The sequence below is a fragment of the Gymnogyps californianus genome, chromosome 20, assembly GCF_018139145.2.
Source record: "Gymnogyps californianus isolate 813 chromosome 20, ASM1813914v2, whole genome shotgun sequence".
NCBI classification, from domain to species: domain Eukaryota; kingdom Metazoa; phylum Chordata; class Aves; order Accipitriformes; family Cathartidae; genus Gymnogyps; species Gymnogyps californianus.
Window position 1 is genome coordinate 789912 of NC_059490.1, and position 26667 is coordinate 816578.

General features: G+C 50.9%; 1 protein-coding gene across 1 annotated transcript in view; it reads right to left on the reverse strand.

Moving 5' to 3' along the window:
- MTMR4 (myotubularin related protein 4) overlaps positions 1–18459 on the reverse strand; it is a 53201-nt gene extending 34742 nt beyond the window's left edge. Inside the window, 2 exon segments of the mRNA XM_050908930.1 lie at positions 2397–2470; positions 18448–18459. Of these exon segments, the coding sequence (XP_050764887.1) occupies positions 2397–2399 (3 nt within the window). The 5' untranslated portion in view covers positions 2400–2470; positions 18448–18459.
- Between the last annotated feature and the right edge of the window lie 8208 nt (positions 18460–26667).

Below are 26667 nucleotides of genomic sequence, written 5' to 3' on the forward strand. Positions count from 1 at the left end.
CTCAGAAGCCACAACCCTCCAGAGAGGTCACAAAAGGACTCAAGGGAGGTTGTCAAGAGTTTACATCAGCTCTCTACCTCCAACTGCTGACAGCAGCTCAGGTAGGTAGGTGGAGGCAAGTGCTTATTTCTACAGCTCGCAATTACAAGTTGCTTTCTCTCCCTTGCCATGGGAGACAAAAAGCCTATACCCTCTTCCCAAAACAGTGGGTGAGGGGGGTGGGGTTTTTCTGTTGGTTGTTTTGGGTTTTTTTTCCCCAAAGGAAAAAATAATTTAAAAAATCAAAGGAACATTTTAATAAAATATGAAAAACCCATAAATCCTTTTCAGAATGTCCTTTGAAACTGTAAAGTCATCTTCAGGTAAGAAGCAGAAGACTCTCTTGTCTAGAAGAAATCAAACTAAGGGCGGGCCAGGGCCAGGTCAGGATAAGTATCTGTCAAGACACAGGAAAGGAGCACAGTGAAAAGCAAAAGCTTCCATGTTTTATTAAGTCCAAAGTTCCAGTCTACGCACCCCAAAAAGAATACAGATCCAGAGAGGGGTGACAAAGATTAAAGATGGCTTCTCTACAGAGGAGAATTTAAAAGCCTAGAGCTCTTCAGATGTCTAATGGGAATATGACAGAGATCTACAAAATCCCGAAGGGCATGGAGATGCTTGCAGGCAGCACCACACTTCACCGTTACTCCCAATACAAGAACTGGGGACCATCAACCGAAACGACATGGGGCAGGTTTAAAAACAAAGCAAGAGGGGCTACTCCGCACAACTCGGCAGCGCAGTTCTTTGCTGCAACGTGTCGCAATTGCAAATCTTTATTTGGTTTTGAAAAGCAGCTAGATGAATTCACGGAAGATAGTCTACCAAGGGCTCATAAAACATTAATAGTTTCTGGATTACCAAGTCCCTGAGCTGCAGATCCTGACAGGTGAGGGCATACAGCAGAGAGATGCTCTCCCTACAGCATTCACTGGTGACCCCTCGTCAATAGGGTATCTGACTAGCCAGGCCTTCAATGGACCCAGCCTGGCCTTTTCCATGTTACCTGGAGGGATTTTTGATGCATTTTCCATGTATTTATTCACTTTTGTTTTTTTCATTCATACCTGGATACATCTGCATCGCTCTCATCTCAATCCCATACAGAGAAGTTGTTGGGTTTTTACACCTCCAACCTGACACCAGGGTAATTCCAACTTGAAGTATAAGATACTCTATCAGGTTACAACAAGGCCGTACTTTCATCTCTCCACCCCAGAGCAAGCTCCTCAACCTGAAGCGTGGCAAGCAGCTCTTCCAACAGAAAGCACAGGAGATCTTGAGGCAAAACCAGGGAGCGCAAGGATAGGGACTACACCAAAAATGCTGCGTGCATAACTACTAGAGCTGACAGTTGAATTAATGCAGAGAGCACATTTCCTTTCCTATTCCAGTTGTTAGCAGATCACACTGGGGACAATCCCATAGGAGACGTCACTATTTCCTCGAGCAGTCTGCCAGATTTTTTTTTATTTTTTTATTTTTTTAAAACATGTTTAACCTAAATTTTCATGTCCTCAATTTGAATTTCCAGCCCTTTGACTGTTTCTGCCGTTCTTCTCTGCACTCCTTCCAACATAATGATACGCTTCTGGCAGCGGCGAGCACGAAGCTGATGATAATACCATGTTACTGCAGCAACGCTCAGGCTCCCTGCCCACGCACAGCCCAATATGCAGATCACCATGTCGCCTTCAAACCCCTATTCAAACTACCGCCCTAACGACACTTTCAGCTTATCTTTCAACATTCCTGGTCTCCAGCTTTCTTCCTCTCATCAGATCGCACGTATTTTGGGTTATTTCTTGCTGGAGGCATTAGAGGCACTTTATCCGAGTTTATCAGCAACCTGGCTGTTTTGGCTGTGTTTCAGTCTTTCCAGATTCTTTTATACCATATTTTTCTGTGACTAATTATAGTGAAATTTCTGCTCCTTTGGTGGCACCAGAGCACGTTATTAACATGGTGTTAAAACTTCATTGAGAGGTGACACAGGAACAGAATGAGAAATCCCAGCATTAAGTTTTAAAGTAAAAATAAACCAGTAAGCCACAAAAACTTGATGACTATGTCAGTAGTCCAAGGAGGTAGAAGAGGATTCCAGTCTTATTTACTTTTTTCCCAGGATATTCCAATAACAAGTTTAGGGGTAAACTTATCCTACCAACAGCACCTTGGCCACAGTAATAAAAGCTCTCTATATTATATTATTATATATAATACACAATACTGTAGCACTCTTTCCCATTCTTGTATTTATTCTCATACATTTAGCAGCAGTACAAGATTTGGACACACAAAGAAAGAACAAAACCACCCACAGAGGACAGAGGCAGACTAGAATATATACTCACCATTCTCAGATACCGTCCAAAATCTCCTGGTTCAATCACAGCTCAGTCTCTTCTTGTTCTTCCACTAGTCTCACCTGCAGCAAAGAAGAGACAATCCAGAGCAGAAGTTTAGATCAACAGTAATGATACTTCAGTATGAACATAAGAGGGGAAAAAAAACCCAAAATCAAGAGCCCAAGAGGCCAGCACCCTGTACCTATCACTGCTAACATCTATTTAGTGCCCTTTTCAGGAGCTGCTGGAAATCAGATTCAGCATCACAGAGAAGACACCAAATCCTTTCGGTCAGCCACTACACACAGCACGCAGGACTTGTTACCCATCGGCACACATCAGCCAGTACCCCAGAGGTACAAAAACCACACCTCGGGGCAGCATGGAAGGGAGCTGAAGGAAGAAAGGCTTGGTCTTTATGGTTCAAGGACCTGGGGAGGATCCTTCTTCACATGAAACTCGAGTGCTTGGAGAAGGTTGCTGTGGTCTTGGGAGCAAATCACCTCTAAAATCTAATCTTGTCCTGCCTAGGAGGTAGAGCAGGATGCAAGAGCTCGAAGTGCTATGCAAAAACTAGCAGCCCCTTCTGCCAGCTTTCCCCCCGCTAGCATGGGGACTGGTCACAGGAGGTGTTTCGCAGGAGGGGAAAAGCCAAGCAGCAAGACTCGAGCAAGGTCCTGCTCTGAGAAGATCCTTTCCAATAGCACTGGGTGGTCCCACAGGTGATCCTGGGATTTCCACGGAGGAAGAGACTCTTCCTCGAGGTTTTCAGATCTCTCTGATACAGGATCATTTGATCACCAACATGGTGATCATTTGATCACCAACATCTCTCATCTGTCCAAATTCTGCTCTTTGTTCTGCTCTTCCAGCCCCACACAGGGGACTGAATTACACGCAATTAAACATTGCCAGTGGAAACAGGTTGACAGCCCTGTAGCTGCTCTGAGCACTCCTGTTCCCGGTGCCACTCACCCGGCTGCGCAGCCCCTCCACTGTGCACACAAGCAGCAAGGAAATCTGCACACATGTCCCAACGGTTTTTAAAAATAACCATGTTTTAAGTGGGGATGTTCAGTATTTAAGTGCAGCCTGAAGATGGCTTAGAGCTCATTAACCAAACCTGGTTTCTGCCAGTCACCAGCAGCCTGTAGCACACCAAAGCTCCAGGAACGCTCAAGGTCTTTGGTAAGTTTTGCCACCATTTATTTTAACCTTTTTCCTCCTTAGATGAAATACAAATGTCAACAAATGTGGAACTGGAGACTGCCTAAACATCTCGCACAACATACCCCGGCTGAAAATTACTCCTCTTCCTGCCATTGAGTAATCAGGTTGGCTACAGAAGAGTTTCTGAATACCTACTCAAGGCTCTCCTTCCACTCAGGGATTTCTTTCCCAGCCCAGAACTAAGTGAGGTTTGACACCCACGCGTCAGAAGGCCAAGCTGAATGCCAGCACTAATTTTTGAAATGTAATCTTCATCGTGAGCGAGCAGCACGCAAGTCCTTCAGCACTGCTGTGCGATGCGGGAGGGAGCTCCCGCCCTGCTCCAGCACTGCTGTCAGGTAGGAATAATTACCCTTGTACTTCCAGTTAATTTCTCATGTCCTGCCATGCACTCGACAAGGAAGGACAGGAGAAAGGAATGGGAGTTCAGAAAGGATTCAAAACTTGTGCACTATATTGCCTTTCATTTAAAAGCAGATTACCAAGTTTCAGGAAAATATGAAAAAACCCACAACGGGAATCAACTTTTTTCCTAACAAAACAGAAAAAGCCAAATACTGCAATATCTCTCTTCAAACCCAGATCCACCCTGTCTCTTTTCAACTATAAAAGCCTTTTCCCCACTATTTAGCAAAATGACCACACACATCAGACTAATACAGAGGAAAAAAAAAAAATCTAGTAGCAGCTTACCATGCCACCGGGCAGAGTCGCTGCCAACTGGTGACTTACAAATTAGATGAAAAGCACAATTAGCAAGGGAAATAAAATGTTAAGTATGCTTTGTTCGCTAGTCTGAAGATATCTGAATTATTGATAACACCGAATGACACACGAGTACTTTTCCTGCAGTACGCTTTGTACGAATTTACTAAATCATTGCTAATGGCTACTTCAGTTTCTCACTTCCTTCCTTGTAGGAGAAGTCGGTAATCGCTAGAAACTGCAACTCTCTTTGCCTACATCATGTTTGAGGATGTTCCTCCTCGCTCCCATCCCCCAAGCTATTCTTGAAAGCCAGTTGCCCAAGAGGAAGGCAGTTCACAGCAGCCGGGACTCCTGCGGCCGCATTAGCTCAGCCCGCAGGAATGCTGCCGCTCCTCTGCCCCTGAGGGCTTCCTCGTCCTGGCCCGAGCAGGGATGAATCTGAAGGGGCTCCTGAGGATTTACGAGGTGAAGGAAGCCAGGAGATACCACAAAAACCCAAGTGCTGCTTGTACCACCAAGGAAAGCCTTGGGCCTCCAGCACTACCCAAATTACACCTGGCCCAGTCCACCCATCTGCAGGCAACTTCGTTCATGTACTTGTGTGGCTCCACATGCTCTTCTGCTGGCATCCCAAATGCATCCCCCAGTTTGAGGGCTGGCTGCGGTCCTCCTCCTTTCAAAGGCTGCCGTGTTCAACTGGCTGCCGGCTCTGCTGCTGTGGCTTCCAGCCAAGCAGTCTCCAGCCCTCGGGAGGGAAGATGGCAGCTGCCCAATGCACCCAGCACCCCTGCCCAGCACCCCTCCGGACTGGCACCTACCACCTCTCCTGCGGAAGTCACGCATGCGGTTTTGCAGCTGCTCAAGGAGCTGTTTCCCATGCAGGAGGTTGGATTCCCCCAAAAATCCAGGTCAGAAGCTCCCCTAAAATCTCAGTCACAGGGGATGGGCTGGAGCTGGCCACCTGCTATGCCCAGCCAAGGCTGTGGTGCCCAGCCCAGGTGGAGGCTGACGCTGCCAAACTGAATGAAGAGGGGACCAGAGACAGAGAAAGACAAGACAAAAAGGATGGAACTGGAGAGAAGATAGAAGAGCACGATGCCCTTTCATGCACGGAAGGAAACCACGGTCTAGAGCCTCATGCTGTTCTGCTGCCGTGCAATCACGGGCAGAGCGCAGGGCTTGCACCCCATGGCCGGTGGCTGGCAAAGCCGGCAGCCCGCTGCCCTCCCCATTGCTCGGCTGGAGGGAGGCGCAGGACAGCACTAGCGGTGCCGGTCCTGCTGACGAGGCCTGCAGGGTGATGCTGCCTGACACACCTAGGCTGGGGGGAGTAGAGGAAATAACTCACTTCACTTGAACATTTTTATAGCCTGTATCCTAACCCTGGAACTATTAATCTCGGAGACAAACTCTCAGATAATAAGGAAGTGTCAGAGTTGAGAACACTCATAAAAATCTGAATTTGCTCTCCCCATAGCCCTCTTGCACATGTGACTCACATGTGTTATTGTACACTTTGTTACGCAACCGCGTTATTTCCTCCAGGGATCTTTGCCTCTCCCAGTGCGAAACAGAGCGTCGGGGACCGAAGCAGTGGCCGTCTTGAAACCTCTGCCCCTGTTTGCTGCAGATGCCAGAAGAGACGCAGGGGCTGCGAGAAAAGAGCCTGGACAGAAGGACCGAGCTCTTGCCTGCAGAGCTGGACCTGTGCTCCTCCAGGATGCTCAGCCACCACCCGAGCAGACATTTCACAGACAACCAGTGACTATTCTCCATTTTCTGAATTGCAGCTCTGGACTCAAACATCCGGGTTGCCTCTCAGCTGCAAGGTGCGATATAAACTGTACGTGCGCTGGAAAACCCGACTCTCCAAGCAAACAATTAGGCTGTCAAAAACCAGAAGAAACATTTACTCTCTCTCTGCTTCTCCACGTCTCATGGAGGTGCCATGAAAGCCTATCGCTGCTTCACCAGTGTGTATTTACAGAAGCCTCAAAGAAAAACTTGTGAAAAGCTTAATAGCCCTGCCTTCAGCACAGCTTGATTAACAACAGTGAGCCAGGCTTAGGAAACACTGAATAATAAGGAACAGCACGGCCGCTCCCTGCGATCACCTGCCGTTGGCACGCTGCAGGGAGCAGAGGTCCTTTGGGAGGGAGGAAGGATGCCCGTCGGGGCACACAGGGCTATTTCAGATGCGCACGTGGAGCTTTGGAAAGGTGGGAAACGCAGCCAGCGCCGACTATGGCTTCCAGCCTCGTTAGGGCTGCTGCGATGCAGTTTTCGGTGTGCACCCCAGGTGAGGTGGGTGGCCCCTCTGGCAGCTCCACGTTTCCCCGCTATGACACTCATTTTTAATTGCTTATAAAACTTCACCAATTGTTTGCAGTTGGAGCGAAGCTCTCTGCGCTCAGCGCCTGCCCCAGGCGGAGATTTTGTTTTAATTTCAGCTAAAATGGTAGAGTTAGTCCTGATGTACTTAATGGGGAAAAACAAATCCCAATATTAAATAGAGAATGTTAGAAGAAACAACCAGGAACCCTATTAGCCTTATTTTGATCCCAAATGAAACAGAACAGCCATCTCAAGCCTCTCAACTAATTAGAGGCTAAAAATATAATTGTCAGACCATGTAGTTACATGCAAAGCAGATTGTATAGGACGGTCTTTGTTATTTTAAGCCAAATTACAGGTCCGAGGGCTGTTTCTAATGAAGGCCGCTACCAGCTGGTCTTCAACAACAAAAAACTTTTACTGATAAATAACTATTAAAAAGAAAAGATTGGGCTACCAGAGCTTAGGGATGTCACAGTAATACCAGATGACAATGACAAATTGCCAAAGTAAGCGTTGCAGAGCAATCCGAAAAGCGATCACAATTTAACTGCATTTGGGTATAACAAGAGGCAAGGTATGAATTCAGACATCCAGAATTACCCACAAGATGAAGGGCTATTGGAAAACAGCAGGTCATGTACCTTAGAGGACCCCCCAGTCACCTCCATGTGAGCTGCCGGACAAGGAGCAGGCAAAAAGTCTACTGCAATAATATATAAAAGCAGTAAAGAGCAGAGGTGGCAAATTGATGGTGTTTCTGTCCCCAGCACTGCTGGGGCCATGGCTACAACTGCCTCCAGGTGGCCAGAGTTAAGACAGCAAGTTTGAAGCAGAAAGACAAAACCCATCTAGTGATCCAAAACAAAACAAGCTCGCATATGCAGCTTGTTCAATGTGTTTAAGTATTTATGCAAGTATAGTCAGCTCTGGGCAACTCTGCTGACAAGGATATAACTCAATCCAATTACTGGAAGATGAAGTTTCAGAATTGAATAAATTCCATCAAGCTTATGAAAAAAGCTGTCCTTTTTACTGCTTAGAGTACTTAAAACGGATCAGATACTTTTTTTTCTGTCCAGGTCTGAATATGTGAATCCCCACAGGCCTCTGAGTAAGCAGAGCTGCCCGCCATGCCCTCGGCACACCCCACCTCCAGCTGCTCTTCCCGAGGAGATTGGTGACTCGGGATTACAGACCGACTCTCTCGTTCAAAGTCAACCTACCTGCGAGATGTGGGGAGGGTAAGAGATGTTCTCCCAGGGGAAGGGGGTACCTGCCATGGCACTGCAGTGCTGCACATGCATTACCTGTCCCGAGTACCAGGGGATGGTCTCAGACCAACAAGGAGCAAGACACGGACATCATCTCGCTCAGCCCACGGCACAGAACCACATACTGCCCGAGAGCTGAACCACCCTGGCTTACCCACAGCCACCGCAGCAGCTGGGAGAGGGTAATGGCTTGCAAACTCTTCCTGGCCATCCAATCTAAGAGTCAGTTCATTATTAAAATGCCCTGAAAGTGTTTTCCTTCATATTTAAAAACAATCAAGACCTCCTTGAAGACTGATTAGACTCCTCTTGCATTTGAAGCAGGAACATCTAGGTTTCAAACACGGTATTGCACCCGAGAGATCAGACCAGGACGCATAAAGCAGCTCTTTGCAAGACTGCAGAGAGACCAGGGAAAGCCGCTGTAGCCAGAAACGCTCCTGACTACACAGCACCATCCTACAGGAGAAATGCACCTTTTGGCCCTCAAAAACATACCCAGATTTGGCTAGTGCTTTGCTAGTCCTCATGCACATTCTCGGATCAAGTTTATACAGCTGTACAGTGAAGATATCAGAGGCCATCCTCCAAGCCAGCGCCGTTATCGGTCATGGAGTCACGTGGGTAACATGGGGACAGATTATCCAGACCTGCTTGACTGATAGCTAGGCATTGAGGAGGAGAGAAACAGTCTATGCATGTGCCAGCTGCAAAGGAGGGTAGTTGAACGTGTGCAGGTGGATAAGATTACAGAGAGCACAGAGCAACAGGAGGACAGAAATCAGAGCCACATTGGGAGAGCAAATCCCTAAGGAAGTGCTGAAGGAGCGGCAGAGCGAGGGAGAGAATGGGCAGAGCAAGTTCAGGCCAGGGATTTCAGGAACACAACTGCCGTGGAGTCAAACCTCCTGAATGATGAAGGGGTGAGAATAATTTAGAGATTTTGCCAAGCTCAAGGTTTTTGCAGCAGCAGTTCCAGTACAGCAGGTAAGGCAGGTTGAGGAGGTGAGGGACTTCAGTCTGAACAGGTTACCTACAGGGGACCTACCATGAAAGGGGGGAGGGAAGTCAGCCACAGGAGGCGAGCAGGAGCAGAGGTGAGCTTTGCCTGTAACAAGGGAGAAACTACACAGCATGGGGAAGGATTCAGAGGCAGGTGAGAAACTGAGAACAAGGGGGAAGGAGAATGGTGTAACAGGGAGGAAGAGACAGCACAGGTTCAGAGGCAAGAGGACAAACCAGAGGAGAACTTGTGCCTGGTGCAGGGAAAGGAGAAGAGTGCCATGAGAAATGCAGAGAGGCGGGAGGGGACGTTGACATGCTATTTTGTCTTTTTCCCTGCAAAGAAAGAAGGTCCTCTGCACTAAAAAGGAAGGGGAAAGAAGACTGGAGAAGTCAGAATTGTGCCCGGAGCAGCCACGGGCTTAATGCCTGACAAAAGCAAAGCTCTTGTTTAGCGAAGACCAGAGCAGATCCAACACGAGCCTTGAGCCCACAACGCTGCAGGCAGGCCTGGCCCTGGCGTGCTGCAATGGATGCACCGCTGCCAAAAGTGAGAATGAACATGAGAAGTTTTGGAAAAGTAAATACATGCGAGGAGAGATGGGCTGGACATTGCAGGGCTTGGGAAGAGCAATGCAGACCCCGAGGGCAGAGACGCTGGTGGCAACAGGGGCCTCTGCTCCAGCTGGGCTGGGGTGAGCGACCCCAGGGCGGGAACTGCGCTGGGGCACAGGCAGTTTTGGGGTTCGTGCTGGTGAATGGTGTAGAAGTGAGGACTGCCGAGGGTGGAAGAAACAGCAAAAGTGGCAGCCATGGAAGGAAGCATGCGGGAATGTAGAAGAGGGTGTGGTGAGAGCTGGAGGGGGAAAAGGGCAAATGAGACTAGAGCTCAGGGGAGGAAAATACCACCAGAATTTGAAAAATGCCTAACTCGATAGGCCGGGCCAGAGATACGCATGCAGTGAAGACCTGCCACGCATCTCTGCGCTTCAGGGCCAGGGAATAGCTTAGCCTGGGGACAATACCAAAGCAGTCTAATGACAACTTGTTTTGTGGAAGAGTAAAGAAAAAGGGGAGGGGGGGATCCTTACGGCACATCCAAGCTGCAGGACCACTTCTCCAGCACCATTCTGTCCATCCCATCCTTTCTTCTGCCAAGGTCGCCCTGCCACGTCTCACTCAGCCAGGAGTCAGGAGAGCTGGACACACAGAGGAGCCAGTAAACAGTTCACACCACATGCACGGGCAGACAGACTGACAGACTCCAGCTCAGAGGACACCTACAGCAAGGAGGGTCCAGCAGTGCCACCCAGATGTCATCAAGGTGTGCAGGATTACAAGGGAAGAGAACAGAGCCCAGCGCTTTGCCAGACCCCTAACGAGCACTGCTATCCATCCCTGCAATGATTATAAGCATAATTAATTCCAGCAGCATGCCTGCCTGCCAGCTGACTCCACTCTACATTAACAACAGTGGAATCAGAGTTTCAAGGGGAAACCAGCAACTGCGAAGAAAGCCCCACATACTGCAGAGCAAGGACCATTAGCATGCATTCCTCAGGATCATCTCCTTTCTCTTACCAAGGCTGTGGCAGCGAAATACCCCCGCTCTGCAGGCGAAGCAGCCAAGGGGCTGGGGGCAGCCGGTGGCACAAGGTGGCAGCAGCAGCACACCAGGGATGCTCCCCTGCCAGGTCAGCCCCTGCCTCCTCCTTCATCTTCCTAACGAACTGGCAGTGAACAGGGACTGGCAAAGGCTCTGTGCGATGCCACACGCGCTGCCATCGCTGCGCTGATTCATTTCCCATCACAGCCAGCGAGAAGCTGAGACACCAGCAGAGAGCGAGACAGACCCCTCATTCATTTCAATGGCACATGGAGGAACCATGGACCTAAAGAGCCCCCACCGTCCCCATGCCATCCCCACCCTCCAGGCCTTTCATCCCAAGCTGGTAGAGAAGGGATTCGAAGCCAAGGCTCCAAGCTGAACTTCATAACCACCGGCCTAAGGGAGACAGGAAGCACAGCTTTGGCAAGCATTTCCAAAGCCCCCTGTAACTCCAGTCCGTTGTTCTCCAGTTTTGTTTGCTTTTCTTTAAAACAGCAGTTAGGATATTTAGAGTCACAATTAAGCCTTTATTCAAGTACAAACAATTGCCTGGTCCCTACCCAAAGCAGTGCAGATGGACCCATCCCAGCTGCAATCCAGGCTCCTGCCTGCTCCCGGTCCTCTGCCTGTAGCCCCAGAGAGACGCGTGGGCACTGGGCTCCCTCTCACTCTGCTGGCAGCCCCGTTACCTCTCTCCACGCTGCACCGTACGCAGATTTTAACTCAATCTCAGGAAGGAAGCACCAATGGCTTCAAGGAAACGGTGCCTGCACTACTGAGGTCACATCCCAAGTCTCCAGGCTGGAGAAGCGCTGTCTAAACTGGTCTCTGTGCAAACACTCATTTCTTCTTATGCATCGAGAGCATTCACCTTTTAATTCCCATCAACTTGTAGAGTCTTTGACAGCTGTGGTTTTCTTTGAAAGGCAGTCTTTGTGACTGCAGAAAAAAAGCCTGAAATATGTGCCCCAAATGCACCAGAAGGCTCAGAAATCAACAGAGAAAATCCTGAAGTGTGCTGCTCCCCCTCTCCACCCTGCACCAACTTTCCCCAGCCAAGCTCACAGCTCTTCGGAGCATCCAGCTGCAATATGCTCGTACTCACCATCTAGGTACTTTAAAATAATTTCAACTAAACAGCAGCAATACAACTTCAGCCCAGTTGCTATTACAAATATAACTTCTATTATTCTTTTATACAGGTGCGTAAACGTACTCATCCGGTATTATTTTAGAAGTTCTAAGGTTTCTAAGGCATCTGCCTGCAGCCAGAGGACAGGACTGACAAGGGAACCATACCCCTCAGTAAAGGCAGCTGGAGGCCAGGCAGGATACCTTTGGCATCCAAACTGGTACTAGACTAAACTGGTACCTGCTTGCAAGTATCTGAATCCCCCCTGGGACAGTCAACAGAAACAGTGTCTGAAAGAAAAAAATATTGCTGTTATTCCAGGTTATGCCCAGTTATGCCCTACAATGGTCCTGCAACGCTACTGGGTTTGACAGCCCTGAGATGGCCACGCTTCCAGCTCCGGCTGTGCCTCCTCAGTGCTGAAACCCCCGAGCTTGTTCTGCAAGTGCTGCTGACCAGAGGCAGACCCCAAACCAGAGGCCATGCGCTATCATTCGCATACAAAATTTCTAGGAGAGCCTGTTTTCTCCAAGGGTGGTTTCCTTCCATGGGAATAAAATGAACCATTTTTTAAGCTACCCACATAAACATGTACATGAAAAAGCTACGACTGAAACCAGAGCAGGTCTGAGAGGACAACAAAGCATCAAGATTTCTTCTCTTGACTCCCTCAAACCAAGCCCAGTTTCCCCAGCAGCCTCCCCACGACCAGCTGCACCAACGAGAAGAGGAAGATCCTGTGCCAGGGTCTGCAGCTGACAGCGACGTCCAACCACTTGAAACGTGGCTGGGAACACATGCCTCTGCTGAACGCTCCTCCCTACTGCTGGTGGAAACCCTGTTCCTCTCTAAAACTTGCAATAATTGCACCATTATCAAATTAAGTACACAACTCCACCTTCCACAGGAAGAACACTCTAAGACAGAGCAACGAACATCTGCTCAGGGTTTCTACCATCAAGCTACAGGAAGACAGATGACCACAAGATGAGAGAAAAATCCTTGAGAATTGTTATTAGTAAGTTAAAAGCTCACTTTCGATTACGCGTTCAGCTTGAAATCTTTCGCTTTTTGCTGAGCACGGTCATCCAACGGTCAAACTTGCCAGCTCCTGCGGAAGCGCTAGGTTTGCAGGCAGCTTTTCCGGACAGTACGTTATGACGACAGCCTGGATGTCCTCCTTCCTCATGCCACTGCAGAGGGGAGCCCTCTCAGGACTTCGTGTTGTCACTGCTGCTCTTCCCAACCAGGCACGTACAGCAATGAACTCTGAAACCTGCACCTCACGAGGCTTTTTCTGGGGGTGGTATCACACTGCTCCCTCCCAATACCAAGCAATACCTAACCTAGCCTTTAACAATTCCCCCTTCCCACCTCAAGCCCCCGAAATCTCTCATTTAAGAAGGTTAAACTGGAGCGTTTGGTCTTTAATTTCTAGGTATCTGGAGCCTTCAAAAATGTTTTGCACTTTAGCAGTGGAAAATCATGTGAAGGGACTGCCTTGCACACTGACCTGCTTCCATTAATAAACTCACCTCAAACGACATGGGCAGGACAGCAAGTTCAGGTGAGCTTACTTGCTACCATCTCTGCTCTACCATGAGCTTAACTGTTTCTAAAAACAGTGCTGTCCATGACGTCCTCTCAAAAGGCACTCTTAGAAAGGGAAATCCCCAGCCAATCAATAAAAGGAAAGAGAAGGCAATTCGATATATATAGCAAGTCCCCTGCTTATCTAGCAGTAAGAGCTGCACAAATTCACACGCACTGTCCCTTCCCCGCTGCCAGCTTCCACCAGGACAGGGTATGAAGACGGCCATGTGACGAGCTCAGTACTGAAAGGAGCCTGAGGATTTATACTCATCTGCTGCAATTCACATGAATTTTTTTAGTGCTAGGAACAGAGCCTGGGGTTTCTTACCTTTAATACCTGACTGTATTAAAACTCATTAAGGATCAAACTCCTGCCTCTAAAGGGTTTAGGACAAAAATGAAATGCATCAGACTTACTATATCTAACCACAAAGACAAATCTCAAGGGGATTTTTATCGTCTTTGCTCAGATATGAGATAGTCACCTTCCTCCCATCAGTGCATCACTGACATGCACAGATGAAATCCCATGGCCGCTGAAATCAGCAGCAGATCTATCAGCAATTTCAGCTGAAGCCAGATTTTCCCCAGCACTGCGTATTCATTTCAGCACATGCTCTGCAATGCAAGCCAGCACCCAGGGCTGCAGCACAACAGCTCTGGGTGCCGGCAGTAACGGAGAACAGGCAGAGCGGAAAGCTGCGTCTTTGAAAGAAGTCAGAGTTGCAGCACTCGACGAGGTGTCCCGCTTCCCATCTTCTGTTGCTCCAGTAACAACCCTTTGCTCTGCGATTTTTGGGGGGGTGGGAGGAAGCAGGAGTGACAGCACAGCTATCTGCAGCACAAGCGCGGTGGGATCCTGCCCGCTGGGCTCCCTGCTCCCCAGGGAACTCCAACAGATGAACTGGCTGCTCGTTCAGGCTTCGATTTTGACTGATTCGTCATTAGTAAAACATGCTGAAAATGTCACTTCCTCTGCTACAGGACCTATTGAACCTTTTCTGAGAAGTCGAAGTAACTTCCTCTTGTATTTCAATAAAAGAAGGCAAGCCCACAGGCAGAACAGTTTCTCTCATACTTCTGGAAATTCCTCTCATAGAAACACCTATTGAAGCAGCAAAGATGCAGTAGAAGAGAGAAAGAGAGGGAGGGACTAACAAAACTGTTAGTCTACTTTACAGGACGAAAACACTTTTGCTTCCTCTTCTGCCTCATTTAGCAATGGCAATGAAAGCTCTGCACACTGTTTCCTAATGAGGCAGTTAGAAGATCTCACAGAACCTCTGCATTCAACAGTTTTATATTAAAAATAATCTGTTTATGCTCCTTGCTGAACAAAACAGGCTGTGTCTAGGATCATCTTATCCAGCATCCAAAGGTGCCTGGCTACCCTCTTTCCGATGGAAACGCTGAGAACAGGCAGTAGAAAGGTACCCGTCTGCCCACTGGCATGCCGGGAGGGGTGACAATCCCCAGAGAGCAGAGCTAGCAGACTGAATATATTAACTTTTAAAATTACAGAAAGGGGAAAGAGCAAAGAACAGAGTAGGTAAGAAATGATCTCGTGCCAGTCCAAAGAAGTGCAAAGGACAGGAGGGAGGGGTATGAGTCGCTTGCTGGCACATACCAGCCCTGGCATCCACTCCCCCTGTGATTCTGCATCCAGTTCGTGCTGGCTGCCTGCCGGTAACGTGGCATTCCCTCCAGCAGCTGCCTGCAATATGTCTCCAGGCCGCCCTATAATGAGCACAGTACCTTGGATGCTAGAAGCTATCGGCTCTCCTAACGGGAACGGTCAGTGGTGTGAGTCAGCGACAGGCACAAGAAAGGACATTACCAATTCTTCAGACAAAAGCATGCCGGCTCATTCATTTCTTCTGATCATTTATTCGCCTTAAAGTACTGCCGGGGCTCCCCTGCAGGCCCTGATCATCTCTAAGTCCATCAAATCTCAGCCTGAGGCAACTCCATTAATTATCACTTCCTTCACCAAGTCTCATCCCTCACCTTCAGCAAGCAGAAAAGCTCCTCTCCAAGACGGTTCTTCATGCTACCAACCTGCTGTGCTACAAAAAGAAAGCATCTGCTCTTCTAGGGTTGGCACCCCGAGAACTCACAGTATTACAACATTATACAGGAGCACAGAGTCAACATCATCGCTTACTGTTCAAGGCAAAGATTAATTTTGCCCAGGTCACCTCTCTGAAAGACACTGCCTTCCCAAAGCTCCCACTCTGTATTCTTACCAGGCCCTGCAAACGCCCACTTGAAGGATCACAACTGCCAGGCTGAGGAACAAAAATGAAGCTGTCACAGCTGTCAGGCCAACATCAGCAGAAAGATCAGAGCAAAGCTGCTCCAGCAACAACTTTGCTTAAGGTACCGTTTCCACTCCAGGCAGAGGAGCACTTGACACTGCCCTATAAGATGGTACAATCTGGCAAAGCTACAGGGAAAGTCTGGGACTTGCTCTTATGTCCCCTCGGGGATTTCTGAACATACCTCCAATACTTGGAAGTCTCCCACCACAGCCCTTCCCTTACCGCAGGACTTCTAACGAAAAGATTGTGTATTCTTGTTGTTATGTGCCCTTTAGTTACAACTGCCACTAGGATGATGCACTACAGGTTCAAAACCCCCCCCCAGAAAATAGGGACTTCACAGCTTAAACAAGCACTTCTCCTTTGAAATCAAGGTACTTTCTCTTCCCATAGGCAGCTAAATGCAAACATGAAAGGCCAGCATACATCAACAACAGACGTTCAGAGCCCAATATACTTTTCACCTGCCTGAATCAGAGGCAACAAGGCCCTGAGTAGGGCGGCAGTGTGGGAGCTGGAGCAGGAACAGAAAGGATACACAGCAGTGGGTTATCCCAGGGATGATAAAACTCCCTAAATCTAGCAATAAAATTACTTTATAAAGGCACTGTACCGCACGAGCTCTGGTACCAACCCGAGCCTAGGAGTGTCAGAGCTGACATCAGTACCAAAATTCACAATCACTTCGTTAACAGATGATGAGCTCAGCGAGGCTACAACTTCTTTGCAAACAGCCATGGCTGCCCTCAGCTCTGTCCCTCTCTCTGGACATGGTGTTATTCCCTCTTCCTGCAAAAGGGAAAGAGGCAGCACGCAGAGAGCCTGGCACCTTGTGGAAACCCGGTCCAGACGGAGAAGTTTCCTTGCTGCAAGCAAGATGACATTTCTCTTTGCCCAGACTCCCTCTCTCCATATCCACAGCTATTTGCTGGGTTTGCACGCATACCCACGGCCTTCAGATATCACCAGGTTACCAGAGAAGGTGTGCAGAAACTGGGGGCACTGGGCGCTTTCCTTTCCTAGAGTAGTCGCCTCTTGTCAGCTGCTTGTAAAGGGCGTGGATATGAAAAATGCAAGCCAGTAGCTCCCCTGACAAGAGAAATATTAAGCGCTGGCACTTTCTAGAAGCAGAAGATCTCCCCTCCATGCCAGGCAGGTGATAGATATGTTTGCAGAGGACTGAAAAGAACCAGGCACATTGTCTAGAAGCACAAAGAATTCAAATACACAGAAAGAAAAGCTGATACCCCAGAAAGAGGAGACAAGAGTTAATCGCCCTGCAGGGATCCCAGCCATTATGCTGTCTAACCCATTGGGACTGTAGGGAAATGGCTGCCCAGGAGCACCGCAGTCACAGAGGCAGGCAGATATTCATCACACCAGAACTCAGCAGCACTTCCCCAAGTCACGAGGGCCTCAGCTTTAAAAAAAAAAAAGCAGCACTGAACTATAGCATCAAAGGAAATAACTCCCACATACAGAGGACATAAAAGTATCAGGCTGTGACAAACCCTGGAGTCACACCACTTGTCACATTGGAGGAGCACTGGAGAGGGAATGAGGGGCTGACAAGGGCCCAGACCTACCCAAGGGCGCAGGAAAGTTGACAACAGGACTCCAAAACATGGACTGTACTTCAGCACAGCCAGAGAGAAAATTTAACACCCCAGGTCGCTGGTAATGTACAGCAGACACAGCATCCTCAGTGGTACATAAAGCACCTTAAAAAAAAAATCTCTGATGCTTCCAGAAGAGCTCACCAAATCCCACTTTGCTGTTTATCTTCCCACCAAACCCCCCAAACACTTTACAGCTGTACCTCCCCCATCCAAACACAGCTTTCTGCCCCACCACACACAGGCTGCTCCGTTTCACATCTGACTTCAGCTTCCCCGAGCCTCGTGCCTGAAGAGACTCACTTCCACTTACCCAAGTCTGACCTTCAGGGCAACACAGGCTTTTTGGTTTGCACCCAGACGCTGTCAGCTTGCTCCAAAGTTTTCAGCAAGAACAGAACATTTTAGCCTTTGGGAAATTCAGTCTACCATTAGGGAAGGAAGGCAGAAGTGCCTTTGGCACTGGGGCAGCTGCAGCCCTGACCTGGTGGGAGGCAGGAAGGGGGCTGTGCAGTCGGGCCAGAAAGCAGAAGCAAGTACAAGCCCAAACAACGCTGACTGGGCTGAGAAGCCATGACTCCAGGGCTCCTTCTGCCCTCCTAAACCTGAACACCCCGGGTCAGGAGGAGCCCATGGGGTGACGATGCTGCCAGGTGGTACTGGCAGGCAAGCCGTGCTGCAGGAAGCACAGGCACCGACCTGAGCTCTGTGCTGGCAGCCAGCCGTGCTCTCCCCGAGTACCCTCAGTGAGATGCTGTCAAAACTGGGTGTAGGTGCTTCGTAAATGAGATACTAAACAGGACAACGGCTTCTCTCGTTCACATTAAGATAGTGACACAGAGTTCCACCTGGCTGTCACGCTGTGCGCTGGTGGTACCGAGTGCTATGTGCCAGTCATGCTCCAGCGATAAAGTGCGCTTCCGACGATTACTTTGAGAGATTTAAAAAAAAAATTCATTGTGAATCCAGGCAGTACAGTTGAAATAACAGCGGCAACTGAATAGATTTATGCTGGATTGCCACAAGGCACTCATCCACTCAGAGAAAGCTGGCTACTTCAACAAGTTTCTAGAATAAAACAAAACAACAAAACCCTCTGAAGCTTCCAGAAGGAACAATGCAAACTGCACCCCTCGCTCGGAGCAGTTCTCAGTTTCAACAGAGACCATCAGAGAAAGACTGGCAGAGTCTAAGCAATTGAACTGACTGTAAAGTAGAAATGCTTTGAGGGTCCTTACCATAAAGCTGTCACTCACAAGCAGTACCATGTCCAAGCACGTTCTGCCAGACAGAACAATTCCACAATTTCATTTTGCAATGAAGAACTGGTCAGGTTGGAAAAGGAACGACGACTCCGCTTTCCAGTCAGTGCTGCCTGAGCCACGAAATGGAAGAAAGCTGAGCTCTAGAGAATACCCTGCCGTGAATGTGGGCTTAAGTTCAGATACAAGACTTTGCCCCCGAGCAGATAAGTCGTGAGCTGTGTCTACCTATGTCTCTGCTGCCAGGACAGACTCCTCCAAAGAGGGGTGGAGCTGACGGCGGTGAGCAGCCTCAGCAAAAGTCACCAGATTCGGCTTCTTGCTAGGTCTCAGACAGAGGTGCCCAATATATAGCCCGTACTTTGCTATCAGAACAGTCCCATCCACCTTATTCCTAACAAACCCCATTCCCAAGGCTTAGGTAAATCTCAGTCCTCATCGCCATCCCTCCCGTGAATGCCGTGCCCGTCCTCCGCGGTGCGATCAGATCCACACCCTTGCAAGAGACAGTGCGATATTTCTTTCCCCCAGGAAAATAAATACTGGCAAAAGCAAAACTCTATTGTGCATGCCCAGGACAGCTGACCTTCACGGGGTTTATAGTGCATGCATCAGCTGTATCAAACACGCTGTTGAGCAAACACTCCACCTAGAAGTTAAGTGATATGATCCACAAGGGAAGGAAGATTGGTATTGCTCTAAATCAGAGACGAAAAGGAATAAGGCACCTACAAATACACACAACAAAAAAGGAAGCCTCTGAGGCCTGTCACTTGATACGTGTTGAAACAGAATATACAGACACGTAACTCTCCTCTCTTGGGATAGGCCCTGGGCAGGCTTCTCCCTCTTGAAGAAGAAATTTGAGGGCATCTCTCAACTGAGAAGGAGCAAAGTCAAAATAATAAGTAGCAGCAAAGTCATTACCACTGCTAAGAGCAGGAGCCATCTGTTTAGTTTTGTTGTTGCTATGTCCTATTAATGTTATCTCCCCTAGAAAAGGCAACACACTGCTTTCAAATCTACCGTACCCAGATCACTCAGGTCTGCAAAAGGTACTGCAGAACAAATCCCATGCAAAACTATTCCCATGATTCGATTCCCATCCCCAGCAAAGCACAGCGCCCTGGAGAAGGGGAAGGGGTTCCTCCAGCTCAGAGGCAAACCCAGGTACATCAGAGTGAATGGAGGCTCCACGCCAAAACCTCAGCGCGAGGAAGGCTGTGCATAAACACAGCGGGAGAGCTGTCGGAGGGCTGTGTGGGAAGGAGTCTTGACAGACCATAAACCTCCACGTGCATTGAACCCTCTCAGCAACCATAAGACTTACCAAACCAGAGAGAAATGAAGCGAAGCTGGAGGGAAACAGACGGCAGGCAAGGGGGATGTGTGCGTGCGGCCCAAAAACAACTTCAAGAGGTCAGGCTTAGAGAGAAGGGCTCCCCGGTACCAGCACATGCTCTCTGGCAGGAAAATGGGCTCATTTCAAACAGGATTCAACCACTGAATGTGTTTCAGTTTCATTTCAGCTCACATTCCCAGTTAAAAGAGCTGATTTTCCTGCGCAGACAAGGAACCACGCACCACCCCGGTGTACGCAGCAGCACAGTACATTACTGCTGCTGGAGCCTTTCAAATCAATCACCATGTCTAAAGCTCCGGCTGCAAAGCTGAAGCACCTCGCACCAGGGCAGCTTCCTTCCTCGCAGAAATTCATTATCTCCGATGGAAAGTATGCCCCATTTCCTTGGATTTGGTTCTGGGCCAGGAGGTGCAGATGCGGTTGTACTTGTTGCAAAGACAGAGAGCAAGACAGCAACCAAACAACACACACTCAAAAGTAGGCCTGAACAGGCATTTACTATTTATAAGCTAATCATCTGATCCCTCCTAAGGGAAATCCTATCCTTTCGGGCTGTTGAGAGCACACGTAACTGCACAGTCTCCGCAGGACTGCTAGGGAGGAACAGAAGGGAAGCAATTATATCGGCGAGGAGCGCACTCAAAGTGCTCGGACAAAATTCCTCCCTGCTCCATAACAGCGCAGGCATCCTCCTGGAGAGCGAGCCAGGGATTACAAACAGGGATTAATTGGTTACACTAATTTGCTAAAAGCAAAGTAATTTTTTAAATAGCAATCTTCTCCACTCGTCGTTATCTAAAAAGGGCTCTGATCTAGTTCTGCAAATGTTGACGTTTTCCTGCAAGCAGCGATAGAGGAGAGTCTGACGATAAGAGCCCGCATCAAAATCCAGAAACGCCAACAAGCAGAAAACTGTTGCTGGCTGCAGCTACCTTGGAGGGTGGGCAAGCAAGGATGGAAAAGAAAGGTATGAACTTTCGTAATTGCTTGCTAGTTATTAATTCCTGGGGGAACATTCCTGTCCTGGGAAGTTGAGCATGATGTGCAAGTATGCAGCACTGATTTTTTTTCTCCTATTCACCTCTCTGCCTGATAAAAATAATCTGGGTTAGATTATACTGCTTGATTTTCTTGTAAAACAATGCTCAGTCATTTCCAACGCAACCGCACACACTTTCAATGCAACCGCACACACACCTGAGAAACAACCTCATTTTCTCTCTAGCCGCTTTATTTTTTTCACTTACCAATTGAGAACAACTCTCTCCCTTAGATGACAGCAGCCTCTGAGGACAAGCTGAGGATACAAAATAGGAGAGGAAATAGCTCTATCTCAAACAGCACAGATTAAAGCAAAAGCCTCTTGGAGGAGAAGGCCCAGCTCCCAGAGCAGTCCTCACAAACAGGGCGGACAAAGAGCCATCCAGGTCTGGTGCCTGCCTTCAGGTGAGCAAAGCTCAGCGAGACACAGGCCACCAGGAGGGGGAATTGCTGCACACATCATCCCCTTCGCTCCCACCAGAGCCAGGACAAGGGCGACTTTGAAAAGCCCCACGTGAACAAAAAACAAAAGCAAGCCAGCGCATATTTTGGCAGATTGGGATAACAATAAAAGCTGGCACAGTGGCATTCTCCAAAGCCTCTGTATCATGGTAAGATCTAGCCCTAAAGCTTCCCTTGATTTTTTTTTTTTTCTTTTAGCTTGCTACAGACGAATCTGACAGCTAAGTGACACTGTCGGCAATACAGAAGGGCTGGAAGGACATTGCCACAAAGCTAACAGCAACGATACATCTCAGGAAGTTTCCCTGTTCAGGCTCTCTTAGAAAAATCAAATAACTGTCACTGCCAGTGTAAATAGATTCCTGCGAACGCAGCAAAGGAAAGGGGAAACCAGATGTTCCTAGAAATTAATAACTATAAGTAAAACTTTTAAATTTATTTCCCAGTCTTCATCTCAGTTTACTTAGATATTCATCTTCCAGCGAACACCCTGAAAGACATTATGGCCACCTTACAAACTCCCAAGCAGAGCAGACCACAGACCTTCCCAGGCTGTTAGCCAAGCTGCAATACTTGCCATTGCTTTTATTAAGAAAAGTACCGAGACTTGATGTAAAAGTTGCCAGCAAATACAACATCATCACTGACTTTGGGAAGTTTGTTCTCATGCTTCAATCTCTATCACTTAAAAATACACGCTTTGGTTTCCACGCACACACTCGTATACCACCACCAGCCATATTGAATTCCCAGAGGCCAACTTCTGTCCTCCACAAGTACATGCGGACTGACCAAATCTTCTCGCAACTTCTTGCTGGATGAAGCAGATGGAGTTCTCATCACCGCATGGCACCTTTTTTCACCTTTAATCTCACCTTCATACATCGTCTCTGAACTCTGCCCAGCTTTCCACCAGCCATCGCACCACACACAGGCACCAAACTCGGGTGCAGCAGCGCAGAAGCATTTGCACCAGCGAGAGCTGAGCTAACGCACCCTCTCCTCCTTCTCCACAGCCGCAGTGAGGTATCGAAGACCACCTCCACCTGCTTGCCTCCAGCCCTGCTCTGTGTTCAACATAGTCATGAACCCAGGCAAAAACTACTGCACCCTAAGACAGGCCTCACTCCTTCCTCCCTTGCTTCTCTGTTGGTGTAACAGACTGTCTATTCCCGAGCAGTTTACTTTCTCTGGTAATAGATACGTGGCCTCACCAGAAGTACAGTGCCAAACTAATCAGACCACTGTATCGGATCCTCATCTCTTACTTTCTGCTCAGCGCTCCGAGTTGCTTGTGTGCTTCATCAGCTTTCAGCTGCAAACTTTCTTCAGGTCATTGACAAAATCAGCAGTAGGATCCTTACGAGACCGTTAACATAATGTCCCCAATAATGTTCTGGGAGCCACCAATTTAACATGGGTCATTTTGAGCTCATCCCCCTTCAGTTAATTCAGCAGGAAAACCCAAAGGCATCATATCAAATGCTTTAGGGAAACCTATGTTTACAACATATAGCAGTTTCAGGTTTTTTCAGTAAGTGTCAAACCTGCAACAACACTGTCTCCACACCAAACTTCAGCTGCCAGCAGTTTCAAACTGGCACAGAAAGCTTCGCTGGCTTCTACCCAACACGGAGGGGAGGCACCTTCTCCAAAAAACACCAACGTGCAGGGGGACACCGGGCAAACCCCACCAGGCGGGACACAGGCGAGAAGAGTCTCTGGCAGCACAACCAGCTCCGTGCCATTACCACGGTCGGTGTGGCACAAGGACCCCCCACCCGCCAGGCGCTTCCAGGTGGGATCTCCACGGCCCGCACGGCTCCCGCCGGGTGGGAGGCAGGGACGGCCCTTGGCAGGAGGGCAGCGGAGGCGCTCCCCTCCCGGGGCCGGGGGAGGCGAGCCGGGCCCGCAGCCTCCGCTCCGCAGCCGAGGTCTCTCGCCGGCGGGCACGGCTCACCGAGCCTGGAGGCCGCCCGCTGCCGCCGCGGGGCTGCGGAAGGGCTGCCGCTCCCGGTACGGCGAAGCGGAGGCCCCGCAGAGCCGCCGGACCGAGCGGCAGGGCCGGCAGCGGGCAGGCTGTCTCCGCCCCGGGCCTGACCCGGCGGAAGCCCCGCGTCTCGTTCCTTCTTCTTAACGAGAACCAGCCTTTACCCCTCCGCGGCACCTCGGGGCCGCCCCCCGCGGTCACCGGCCACTCCGCGCCGCGGCGGGAAGCAGCGCAGGCCGGCCCAGGCCCGCCGCCACCGCCCGCCCCACCGGGACCGGGCCGCGGGCCCGCCGCCGCCGCCTCAGCGCTGCCGCCCCCCGGCCGGCAGCCGCTCCTCACAGACAGGCCCCGGGGAGGCCCTGCTCACCGGGCGGCGGCGAGGAGGAGGAGGAGCGGGGCCCGGCCGGGCGGCGGCGAGAAGCCTGAGGAGCGCCGCGGGGCCAGGGCAGGGCAGGGCCGGGCCGGGCCGGGCCGGGGGCCGCGCTCGGGCCCGGGGAGGCGGCGGCGGCGGCGGGAGGGGAGGGGGGAACCGGCGGGGTCTCACCTGGCTCCGTCCGCGCCGCTCCCGCCTCTGCCGCGTGCAGCTCCCCGCCCTTGCCCCCCCCCCCACCGACCCGCGCGGCGCAGCCAATCAGCGCCCGGCGTCGCCGGCACCGCCGGCCAATGAACAGAGGGAACGCGTCCCCGCCCAGCGCCACCGGCCGCCAGAGCACGCCCTTCTCCTCGCCCGCAAGCCTATCCCGTGACCCGGCGCCGTGCGCGGCGCGGGGCGGGACCTGGCGCCCGGCGCCCAATGAGAAATCACAGCGCGTCCCATTGCAGCCAATCTGCGGCCGGTTAACCCTTCCCCTCAGAAAAGGGCGGGCGGTCACCGGGGCGTCGCGGAGGGGGGCGAAAATAAGCGGGGGGGGGAGGGGGGCGGGGCATAACCGGAGGGGGGAGTTCGTCACGTGACCGGCCCGGTGACCGGGCCCTCTTCACCCCCCCCCGCCTGCCGGCAGCCCCCCCACCCCGGCCCGGCCCGCCACTCCTGCGCCCGCGGGCAGCGGGGAACGGGCCGCGGTGGGGCCCGTGGAGGGGGGCGGCCCGAGGGGGCGGCCGGGGGCCTGAGGGCAGAGGCACCCCCCACGCCGCCCCAAACAGCCCCCCCCGGCCGTACGTGCCCCACACCGTCGTCCTCCGCGGGCAGCAGCCGCCCACCGAGGGCCGTGGTGTGGGCAGGCACCGGGGGAGCCCGGGCCCCTCACAGGCAGCGCCGCCTCCCCCGAGCGGTGTCCTGGCCAGGGCTGGGTGGTGCTGGGGTCTTGTCACAGAGCTTGGGTGCCTTGGAGCCGTGGTGTGGCAGGCCTCCCCAACGGGCCTGCGGAAGCCTTTAGAAGGGTAAAATGATCTTAGGGCCTCCCTGTTTTATTGCCCTGCTCAGCCTTCGGCAGCTGCAGCACTCCATGGCCAGCTGCTGCTTGCCTCTACCTCCCAAAGGGCTGGGTGTCCCTCTTCCCCACGGCTCATCCCTGGGTTTCCCCATCGTTGGCGTTACTTCTGCCGTTCCCACCCAGGTCTCACCCTACACTCAACCTGCCCTGTGAAACAGCCCTGCTGTTATAGTTATGGGGCAACCTCAGGCTTTCTTACAGTCCAGATCTTACACTTCAGGCACGCTCCCCTTCCTTCCAGCGCCTGTGGGATGAAGATGGGGCTGGTGAACCCTTGGGTGGATGACGATGCTGCTGCCCGAGGCGGTGTCTCCCTGCCAGTGCCTGGACAGGGCAGCACAAGGAAGGGATGAGCTGAGCTCAGCCCCAGACAGGTCTGGAGGGTCTGGGGGTGTGTGGATGACGGGGATGTTGGTCCTTGGCAGAAGACGGCCACCTCTGCCTGGGCCTGGTGCTGCAAGCTGTGAGCGGAGCTGCCCCGTTGCCTGGCTCTGAGAGGTGCAGGAGAGCTGGGAGCCTTCTCCTTGCCCCACCGGTGCTGGGTGTTGTGGCGCTGGGACCAGTTACATGCCTTCGTGATGCCCCAGTGTCACAGGGATGTGCTGAGCACCCCCAGGAGGAAATCACAGACGTGTGCTGGGCTATTGGTGACTGCAGGGGCTTGGGCGGGGTACGGCGGCAGCCCGGGAGCAGGAAGGCCCGAGCGAGGAGGCAGGAAGTTAGCGGTAACGAACACTTGCTTTAATTTTCGCCCTGCGGCAGAAACATTCGTGGCTCCTTCGGCAGGCTGGGGACTGAGGAGCGATGGCAGGTAAGCACAACCAGCGGTGCTGGTCTGGGTGGTGGGACTGTTACTGCTTCTTTTTTCCTGACTTCTGAAACGCAGACAGAAAGGCCATGCTTAGGGAGGAGACATTGCTTTATTCGATAGTGCGCAGAATTGGACGCTCGGGGGAAGTTCCCCAAATCGAGTGCAAAATCAAACATAAAACTTAGCCTATTTATACATCCCATTTCATACATCCTCTTTGCGTTACATACGTGTCACACTTATACCTCCTATTTACTGCATTTACATATTGCTAATGTTGCAGAACTATACTACGCATGTGCGGGGGTCCCGAGTGGTTGTCGGTGGTCGTTTGGGGACGTGCCCCCTACTCATTCCGAGACAAAGTTCACATTAAGTTATTTTCATCAAGTAAGCATTCTATCCCTCGTTGACTGAGCATGTCCTTGTGGTTGTTCTTTAAGATAAGTTCTTGTTAAAAAAGCTGTATCTGTCCTTGCAAATACTTCACGGAACTTCTAGCAGTTACAAGATTAACGACAACTACAGGATTACGACTACTAAGGCCTATTTACATAAAGAAATGTTTCATACACCATCTAGCAGTTACAAGATAATAACAACTACTAAGGTCTATTTTCATACAATTAAACCAGCTGGTATCAGGACGGAGGCCTGCCCGGGCCCTGCTCAGGTCCTGCTTGCCTTGGCCAGCCTGATGCACAGGGACACGGCACAGCGTGCAGGCTGGCGCCCGGGACACTGCATCCCTGAGTAGCTGGGGCCCTGCTCCTTGCAAATGCGTCCCCTGGGGCACTTTCTGTGGGTGTGTGGGAAAAGCGGGAGGTGGGCGATGGCACGGGAAGCCCCTGGGGTGGGCAATGGGGGAGGAGGAGCACCCAGGGTGGACGGTGGGAGGAGGGATCAGCAGCTGGGGGGGGCAATAGGGAAGGAGGCAGCACCCAGGGGAGGCGATGGGGAAGGGGGAGCAGCTAGAGGGGTGATGGGAAGAGATCAGCACCCAGGGGAGGCAATGGGGAAGAGGAAGCACCCAGAGCGGGCGGTGGGGCAGCAGGAGCTGTGGCGTGGGGGCTCTGGGTGCTGACGGGGTTGCCCT